The following is a 10,520-nucleotide window of genomic DNA, read 5'->3' on the forward strand; positions in this document are numbered from 1 at the left end:
CCTTTAAATGTGGATTAAAGCCCCCTTTGAGGGGGGAAAAAATCTAGGATGACTGTCAGGTGTCAAAAGATGTAATATTGTCCAATTTCTCAGATACAAAAACATCCCATTTTGCTACTTCACTGGCATTTAACCAACCATTAATGTCAGTAAAGGAAATACAATTCAATGGTTTTGTGGAAGCTAGTTGTGTACAAATGGGTTGGTAAATTTCTGATGCTGCCACAGTGACAATGCTTCACTGAAATGTCTAAACACACCTTGTCCTTTCCAACATTTTCTATTGTCAATAACTTTTAACCATGAGCAAGACTTTATTTTTTTCCTCCCTTAGTCTTAACCCATTTTCTTAAATGTCCGTGAAACAAAAATCAGTTCAAATCTCATGTGGAGACAAGGAGACTGTCGTCACTGGAACCTAGAGCAAAAAAAAACCCATTCTGCTGGAAGAAATCAGCTGGTCGCACAGCATAAGTGGCAGATAAAGAATGGGCAACGTTTCATGCTGGAACCTTCCATCGAGACCGAGGGTGCAGAGAGAGATAGGCAATATGAGGACAGGTGGGATGGCTGCATCTGGTGTGCAGGAACCCTATCTCTGATTATTTGTTCTCTTCACAGTCCCATTGTAAACTACCACAGAGCCTGAGAAGGACCCGACACCCCCCCCACACTTCCCCCACCGTCGTCTCTCCATTCATTGTCTCCTTTTGCACAGACAAGATAAATTCCACCTAGTCCTTTATCATATCCAATTAGCACCTTTTATTGGTCTGGATTCCTCCCCCATGGCTTGATTTCTGAGACTTTCTGATATATCCTGCTCCTACCTTTTCTGAATTTTCTTTGAAGGGCGGCTCAAGCCTGAAACAATAGGAATATATCTTTGTCTCCAATAGATGCTGAAAAGACCAGCTGAGTTTGTCCAGCATTTTGGTGGTACAATCACAACATCTGCAGCCTATTATGTTTCAATCACCCATTGTAGCCAAGCTAGTCCACTTTATTTGAACTGTGTTTGAATTGAATTTCAGGTGTTACTAATTGATTTGATCTATCTCACTGCCTAAAGAAATCTCTTGGTGCCTGCCACATTGACCACCGCCAGTGGGCTGATAACGCCTCAAACCGTGCATCTTGGCGCCTCACAGTTTGGCGGGCAGCAGCCTCCTTTGAAGAAGACCGCAGAGCCCACCTCACTGACAAAAGGCAAAGGAGGAAAAACCCAACACCCAACCCCAACCAACCAATTTTCCCTTGCAACCGCTGCAATCGTGTCTGCCTGTCCCGCATCGGACTGGTCAGCCACAAACGAGCCTGCAGCTGACGTGGACTTTTTACCCCCTCCATAAATCTTCGTCCGCGAAGCCAAGCCAAAGAAAGAATTGATTTGAAGCCAACATGTGGACCAGCTCACAGATCAGTGGAAGCACTTGGTACAGTTAACAGGTAAATGCTCTCAAAATTTTCCTTGTTAAGCTTTTGCCTCTGGTACTGAGCTTCTGAACAACCCAATCCACATCTTGAGTGAATTGTGACACTCAGGTCCTCTAGAGAGGTGTTTAACTTGGTCCTCTCAGGATTGCAGCCCAATTGCCCCTCTGGATGACATTAATTCTTTTAGCAAAATTTGGCCCCTGCCTGGTTTACATTCAAGCCCTACTAGGCTGTGTACTTCATCAACAGACTTGGAGCAATCAAATTAAAATCACAGCAAGTGGCTTTGAATTAAACAAAATGTGTCTCAACCCATGGTTTACTGATTACATTAAATCTATTACTGCCACAGAATACCCATTCTCAGTCCATTAAAACAACCCATGCAGATCTATGTTTTGAACATTAATGACCAAATAAAGATCATAAACACCAAACACACACGTGTGCATGGACATAGGGGCATAGCTATACAGACATGGATGCATGCAGATACACTGACAATCCACAAGTGGTTCCTGCCTCCCAAGGACAGTCTTCACAGAACAAATAAATTATGCTCCTGATGTATCTCCAATCCTGAAAAATCGTGCGATGCAGACAGCATGCTCTTTGTATGCGTGGCATGCTCAATTTCACTAGTTGTAAAGATCAGTTTCTTCACCCTCACTCAAAACGACATCCCTAAATTAATGCCAGAGAGGATGTACTTCTGGAATACACAATTGCACTCTTTCCCATTAAAGTGCCAGGAAGCTGGAAGCTTAGGGTGGTTCTTTCTTGCAGTCATCCACCACTTTAAACTCTGCATCCTAATCAGGTTTACACCACTCCAATGAAGTTTGACACCAGCTCGAGGTACAGCACCCCATCTTCCAACTCGGTTTGCGACAGCTCTCTGGATTTAACAGGTTCAGATAACCAGCCTTCCCAGTTCACATTGACAAGTTCCAAAGGAAGCTCATCAACCCATCAGGCTGAAAATAACTTGCCTGATATGCTGTAAATTTTCAGCATTATATTTCAGTGCAGATTTCCAGCAAGTATCTCACAGTTCCAGCATTTTCTATTTCTCTATCAACCATGTCAAACACTCAGCCCTACCTCCAACACAGCAAGCCTCAGCCATAAAAAAATCATGCACTGCAGTTCTTCATCTAACCATAAACTCCAAAAGCAGCTAAATCTGACATTAGGAAGGTCAAGGCCATTTAGGAAGATCACCAGTGCAGGTCCTTTCCAAGCCGTGCACCCACCCACTGTTCCTTCAGTGCTGCTAGCTCAGTTTTATGTAGAATGATAACTGTGAATATTTATTATTTCTATCTATTGACTCCTAATTCAATTAATTGTGGTTGTTTTTTTTTGTTGTTTTAGCAGTTGTGTTTTTTTTCCCCAAGTACTTGTTTACAAGTAAAAATGTCAGTGCACTGTGCAATATATATGAAAATAAACTAATTTCACTGTGGAATGTGCAAGGGCAGCATGGTTGGTGTAGCTGTCAGTGTGACATTGTTACAGCACCAGCGATCGGAATCAGGGTCCATACCTGGCGCTGTCTGTACAGGGTTTGTCTGCGTGGGTTTCCTCCAGGTGCTCCAGTTTTCTCCCACGTTCAAAAACATACAGGGGTTGTAGGTCAATTGGGTGTAAATGGGTGGCATTGGCTTGTGGGCCAAAAGGGCCTGTTACCATGCTGCATGTCTAAAGTTAAAATTAAATTTTTTTAAAATCCAGGATTCCCTGTCCCACACCCCAGAAGGAGCACTTTCATCAGAAGATCAACAGATGCTCAAGTACTCTTCTCAGAGGTAATTAACCGTGGGCAACAAGAGTGGATCTAGCATTGTGTGTATGAGGGGGTACTTAAACTATATGAACAGTCATGAATAGAGGACAAGCTCAAAGGGATGAACAGCCATATATTCCTAGGATTCTTTGATAAAACCCCAATTTTAAAAAATTTGCACCACTCATTTGATACAAGATGAACCTCATTTTTATCTGTGAAATGGAATCCTCTAAAACAATAAACTTTTGAACTAGCCCATCCCTTATCCATATAATAAACCTAACTGTAAAATATATATTGAACCTTGACAAGAAATATGCAATTATTCTACTCCCTACCTGTGAAATAGACAAACTACCAACCTGTAAAATGTACAGGAAACTCTTCATTGCCACGTACAAACAAAGCATCCCTTGATCAGTTCCCATATATACATCCCTTTAATTATGCTATTTAAAAAAAAAAATCGGATAGCCGATTCAATCATTCAATGGGCAATTTTATGATACATTTCTTCCATGGTTGAAGATATCTTGCAACTTTTACATTCATACTTCAGGCTACTGTGATACGCCAGAAAGGCAAATTTTCTGTCAACTGTTCATGTACAAAAATTGTCATATAAAGTGCTTAGCTTGACTATTTCCATACAAACAACTGAAGCCACAGAGCAGATACTGGGCCGATGGTTGAAGAAGGATATTTTTTAGAAGTGGGCAGAAAGCATTAAAGCACGAGTTCTGGCACTGATGCCTGCTGAAAGCTCCTCACCGCTGGTAAAGTGAGTGGAGTTGGAGAGCAGATCTTTAGATTGGGTGCAGTAAGAGCAATGCTGGAAGGATGGGGATGATGTGAGGGGGATGGGCATGGCCACGGGGACTTACAAAAACGACTTCCCTACTGATGGAGCAAGAACTGGTGAGGATCTTAAGAGGGGGAGCAGATCAACACATAGCCAGTTTGACATGGGCTCTGAGAAGCAGAATGTTTATGAAGTGATCTTCAGAGGGATTCAAGTGTTTGCCTCACCTACTGAAAATTCCCAAGGTTTTCCATTGTTATTTTAGATTTCTAGTGGCTACAGTTTTACTGAATTGAAAAAAAATGTTTTTTTTTTAATAAACAGGATGGTTATGTGGATGAAACAGAAGTTCCATCCAGTCTGTTACATCAATGTGAATTGTGTGGATCAGGTGCAGACAGCTGTCTGAGCTAGTTGTGAGATACCAGTTTGTGGCAATGATTAAATACAGCCTTCCTGGCTGTATCAAGTGTCCCTTGTTCGATCTCAATTAAACAGCACACTTCATCTGAGGGAGCGATCTGCAAGAACTGGAGAAGTAACTGAGAGATAGAGCTGTGGGTCACCAACTGGGTTGGTATCGAACGGCATTGATTCATAAGTCCAAACGCATGCACATTGCCGTACCCACCAAACATCCCATGGTCGGTGCTGGTTTTAAGAAAGCTCCAGATACAGCGACCACAGTGAAGACAAGGTGTGAACCTTGTTGGAACAAGACATCTCACAGTATTAACCAAAAATAAAACTGCAAATGCTAGAAATCCAAATTAAAAACAGAAAATGCTCATTTATTCAAGAAGTCAGGTAACAACTATGCAGAGAAGAGTTAATCTGAAACATCCACCCAGTTTCTCTCTCCACAGATCACTTGATCTTCAAGCAATCCATGTTAGACATTAGCCTGAACTTCCGAATGATGATTTTTTTTGGCCTTGCAACATGCTGGATGGGTGGAAGACAGAACACTAAGGCACCTTGAACCTCGATCAGTTGCCGTTACACAAGCCACACCTCCCCTTAACCAGAACGCGTGGAAAGGGATAGAAGTTCGCGCGAAGGAATAAAGAACAAAGACAGGAAAACATCTTTAAATACATTTGAAAATCTTGAGACATCCTTTGAATACAACTGCTTCCTTCTAATTTATTCCTTTCTGAGCTGAAGATATTTGCCGATGTTGCAACAACATAAATTATACCTTGACAAGTTCCAAGTCTAACTCAGAGCCCAAAGCCGGAGTTGAGAGAAACCCGGGAGGTTCTGAAGATGGGGACTTTGTCAGAACGCATAATTTTTTAAACAAGTTGCACCAATTTGCAGTTTATTATCCTTTCCGGGTGGAAACAAAAGTGCGGACTCCGGTCAGTTCATGCAATTAAAAATGTATGGACATCACCTTGGTTATTACACGCAGCCAAAATCAAACTCCCTTTTGTATGCAGTCGCGGTGAATGGGTAAAGCTCACTGTCCTAATAAGATCTGGTAGATGGTCACTAATGGATGGGCTCGATGTCCTGAGGTGAGAGTTCAAGGTGCTCTTCCAAGGGGAAAGTACCGTTAGTTTAATCATTTATGAAGAATCCATCAAACTAACACCTGCAGCCCACAGCTACTGACAACAACAATTGACAGAGGGGGGGGGGGGGGGGGGGTGGAAGCGCCGGTAATGAACTTGTACAGAGACGAGACCAGCCCCCCGCCCCCCTTCCAGAGAGCGCCCATCCGTCACCGTTATTCAAGGAGCGACGAAATAACGAAAAGTAACGAAAAAGAAAGGCCGTTCGGCCGCCCGAGTTTTCTCCGCAGCGAACTGAGAAATACCGCGAACTCCGGACTGGAGGCGGCGAAAGGACGGGGCTTTTTCTTTTAACTCGGGGAAGGGTCCGGACGCGAGTTTCAGGTGGAGGCGGCGGCCGGGAACCGAAGCGACTCGCGGGAGGTGGCCGGTACAAGTTGCACTTTCCTCTGGAGCAGGTCACCCGGGGGAGGGGGAATACCCCGCCGGCGAGGACTCCAGGTAACAAGGAGCGGTCACCGAACGGCGCTCTCCCCGCGGGAGCAGCCGAGCCCCGCAGGGTCCCCGGAGAAGCTGTCCCTCCGGGGCAGGTGCATGGCTCCACCCACCCCCTCCCGTCCCGCGGATGGTCCAGGGGCCCCGCCGTTACCTGCCACAGTGTAGCGGTCCATGTAATTCACCACGTATCCGAAGCTGAGCACCGCGGCCGCGATGTGCGGGCGCAGCCGGTAGAGCGCCCGGAATTTCTCGGCCGGACTGGACGGCACGTCGCTGCCAGGCACGGCGCCGCTAAGGGTCTGGATCTCGTCGGACGAGCCGGACACGGAGAGTGGGCAATCGGACGCGTCCTTCTCCACGCACATCTTCACCCCGTGAGCGGGGACCCCAGGCCGGTGACGGGGCGGACTGGACGGCGTGTGACCCAGGACTGCGCACAGCTCGTCCTCGCCAGCGTGTGTGTCCGTGCGGTCAACACTCGGCGTGTCCCAACCTTCCCACCCAGTTAAAGCATCGCCGCTCTCCGGCGTGGCTTCCGATGAGCCAGCCCTGTCCCTCCTCCCTTCCCTCCCCTCCCCTCCGGCGTTCCCTTCAACACCTCCCAAACCTGGCGGCTACATCAACGCACTCGCACTCACTCTTCCTTAGCGCAGCCTCTTCCACAGCTCGGTTCAACCCAAGTGCCCCATTGTTTATCTTCAACCCGAAACAAGCCGCTTTTTATCTGCTCGGGTCCCCCCTCCCCAACGGAGGCTTCTTTCCCCCCCCTCCCCAACGGAGGCTTCTTTCCCCCCCCCCCCCCAACGGAGGCTTCTTTCCCCCCCCCCCCAACGGAGGCTTCTTTTCCCCCCCCCTCGCCAACGGAGGCTTCTTTCCCCCCCCTCCCCAACGGAGGCTTCTTTCCCCCCCCTCCCCAACGGAGGCTTCTCCCCCCCTCCCCATCGGAGGCTTCTCCCCCCTCCCCATCGGAAGCTTCTCCCCCCCTCCCCATCGGAGGCTTCTCCCCCCCCCTCCCCATCGGAGGCTTCTCCCCCCCTCCCCATCGGAGGCTTCTCCCCCCCCTCCCCATCGGAGGCTTCTCCCCCCCCTCCCCATCGGAGGCTTCTCCCCCCCTCCCCATCGGAGGCTTCTTCCCCCCCCCCTCCCCATCGGAGGCTTCTTCCCCCTTCTCCCCATCGGAGGCTTCTTCCCCCCCCCTCCCCATCGGTTGCTTCTTCCCCCCCCCCTCCCCATCGGAGGCTTCTTTCCCCCCCTCCCCATCGGAGGCTTCTTTCCCCCCCTCCCCATCGGAGGCTTCTTTTCCCCCCTCCCCATCGGAGGCTTCTCCCCCCCTCCCCATCGGAGGCTTCTCCCCCCCCTCCCCATCGGAGGCTTCTTCCTCCCCCTCCCCATCGGAGGCTTCTTCCCCCCCTCCCCATCGGAGGCTTCTTCCCCCCCCTCCCCATCGGAGGCTTCTTCCTCCCCCCTCCCCATCGGAGGCTTCTTCCTCCCCCCTCCCCATCGGAGGCTTCTTCCTCCCCCCTCCCCATCGGAGGCTTCTTCCTCCCCCCTCCCCATCGGAGGCTTCTTCCTCCCCCCTCCCCATCGGAGGCTTCTCCCCCCCTCCCCATCGGAGGCTTCTTCCCCCCCCTCCCCATCGGAGGCTTCTTCCCCCCCCCCCTCCCCATCGGAGGCTTCTTCCCCCCCCCTCCCCATTGGAGGCTTCTTCCCCCCCCCTCTCCATCGGAGGCTTCTTTCCCCCCCCCCTCCCCATCGGAGGCTTCTTCTCCTCTCTCCTTCCCCTCGCCCCTCTCTCCTTCCCTAACCCCTCCCACCCCCGACCCGCTGAGCCCCTCCAGCTTCTCGATGGTTGCCCCAATGTGGCTCGCTCTTGCCCCAAGGAGCTGAATACCTTGGGAATAACTTTCTTTTAAACTTCACAGATTTTGAAGGTACCGGCTCGGACTCTGCTGCCGGGTAAAGCGGCGCCTTGTCTTCACATCCGTTGCTTGGTCTTTCTAAATATCTTGAGCGTTTTTGTTTTACTCCTCATTTTGTTTCTGTCAGAGGGAGGTCTCTACATCCTGGGGAGGACTGGATTTAGAGAGGTTCAGCTTCCCCACGGGCTGAAATTGCTACAAATGCTACAAATCGGGTGACCATGGAACATTACAGCACAGCACAGTACAGGCCCTTCGGCCCTCGATGTTGTGCCGCCCTGCATATTCTACAACCCTTTATTTTCTTGCATCCATGTGACTGAGTCCCTTAAATGCCCTTAATGTTCCAGCCTCTACCACTACCCCTGGCAAAGTATTCCAGACACCCACAACTCTGTGTGTTTAAAAAAAAACTTACCCTGATGTCTCCTCTGAACTTTCCTCCCTTCACTTTGTACATATGCCCACTGGCGTTTACTCTTCCTGCCTTGGGAAAAAGGTGCTGGCTGTCCACTCTCACAGCGTTTTGCCCAGATTCAGGGAATCCTAACTAGAGGACATGGGTTTAAAGTGAGAAATGTTGGGGAGATTTGACAGCAATCTGGGGTGGGGGGAGGTAACTTTTTTTTTACACAGAGCGTGGTGGGTGAATGGAACAGGCAATATTTGAGGAGAAAAAGGTAGGATATATGGATAAGATGGGTTTAAACTGAAGATGTGGGCTAAATGGAGGCAGGTGGACTGGTGTGAGTAGGATAATCTAATAGATATGGCCTGATTCCACCTGCAAGGAGGCTAAGGATACATTTGTGTGTGAGTTTAAAGGGACAGGATAGCAGTTTAAAATTGAGCTCTGGTTCCTAGAGTGGGCAGCATTGCTGGTTCTGAAGATGGAGCTTCATCTCCCTACAAAGGCCTGGGGGGTCCTCATTGATTTTGTGTGCCCTCTTCAGACAACGATCCTGGTAGATCACATTGATGCAGGGGGAGAGAGAGACTCCAGTGATCCTCTCTGCCACTCTTATGGTCCTGTGGATTGACCTCAGATCCATTTCTCTGCACCCCCTTCCACTCCGCACACAGCATCTTTCAGCTGCTCCCTTCAGGAAGGAGATACAAGAATATCAGAGCCAGCACCACCAGGCTGAAGAACAGCTTCTTCCCATGGGCAATGAGAATGCTGAACTGCTTGCACTAACCATCTGAGACTCTCATTGTACAAAACAATATTTATTTACATAGATGAAGTACTTGTCCTGTATATGTATGTCTGGTTGTGTGTCTGCGTGCTTTGCACCAAGGACCAGAGAACACTGTTTTGTTGGGTTGTACAATTAGATGACAATGAATGTGACTATGAGGTCACAACCACTAGGTGGCTTTATTTTGCTCTCTGTGCTCCAAACAGACCTTTCACACTACTCAATGAAAAATTAAATACTTTAAAAAGTAATTACTGTGGCAGTGAAGGAAACATAGCAAACCAATTTTTGCAAAGCAAATTCTCACAAACCACAGATAATTTTCTCAATAAAGGGTCTTGAGCCAACATTGTCTGCCCACCATCTCTCTCATTGGATGCAGCTGGCCACGATGCTCTTGAAAGAGGTCCTATAGAAAATTGACATAATGGTGACAGGTGGACTTTCCCGCTTCAGTCATCTCAGAAATGCAGTCACTGTTGCACTTTCCTGACAAGTGAGGAGTTGTTGTATATCCAAGTAACTTGGTGCCCTCCACTCTCTCTGATACAGAGTTGTTTATATGTAATGGAGGGTGGTCATTCCTGGTCTTCCTGAATTGGTAATCGGTACTAATGAAGATTCATCACTCTTCTTTGTGGCACAGGAGCAGATTTACGCCAGTTTTTTCATTTCATTTTGTATTTGGCATTGTTAGTTTTATGCTTTTTGCCCTATTTAATGAAACTGGGAGATTTAAAATGAAAAGTCAAATGCTGTTCAGCGAATATCTGTGGAAAGAGGAACAGAAGTAGAATGTTCACCAAGGCAGTTGGTCAAAATGGGTCCAACCTGTCTTGGTAAAGTCTGCTCACTTGACTAAATTGACTTGGACAGAAGGATCTGCCAACGCTGTGATTGAATGTAAGACACACAAGTGCTGGAGAACCACATTAGGTCACTCAGCATCTATTGGAAGTAACGTTCCCATGTTTATGGCCTGAGCACTATGAACATTTTCTACTTCCTGAAAGTAGATTTCTTTTTGACATGTCTGGTGCGACCTTTGTGTCGATTCTTTGTCCTCCGATGTAAGCCAGTCGCATTGTAATTACAGACTCTCACCACTGCTAGTACTGCAGTTGAACCTGCTTCTTGCAGCTGGTTTTTGCTTTAACATCTCTTGCTTTCAATTTTAAGTGGAATAGTTAAAATTAAATAAAAAGAATAAGAAATTATATGACTTAAATATCTAATTTATAAGCTTCTGGTTCAATTTCTAAGGGGTAAACATCTCCAATGACCTGTCCTGGTCCAACCAATGGCTGAGGGCCTGAGGACATTTGGGGACATTTGGACTGTGCCCTGCAT

General features: G+C 47.8%; 1 protein-coding gene across 1 annotated transcript in view; it reads right to left on the reverse strand.

The window, feature by feature from the left end:
- The window catches only part of spns2 (SPNS lysolipid transporter 2, sphingosine-1-phosphate), a 101,297-nt gene extending 94,699 nt beyond the window's left edge, over positions 1–6,598 (reverse strand). The window contains exon 1 of the mRNA XM_069884984.1: positions 6,201–6,598. Within this exon, the coding sequence (XP_069741085.1) occupies positions 6,201–6,414 (214 nt within the window). The 5' untranslated portion in view covers positions 6,415–6,598. The remainder of the gene's footprint in view (positions 1–6,200) is intronic.
- Between the last annotated feature and the right edge of the window lie 3,922 nt (positions 6,599–10,520).

Source organism: Narcine bancroftii, chromosome 6 (assembly GCF_036971445.1).
Source record: "Narcine bancroftii isolate sNarBan1 chromosome 6, sNarBan1.hap1, whole genome shotgun sequence".
Lineage (NCBI taxonomy): Eukaryota > Metazoa > Chordata > Chondrichthyes > Torpediniformes > Narcinidae > Narcine > Narcine bancroftii.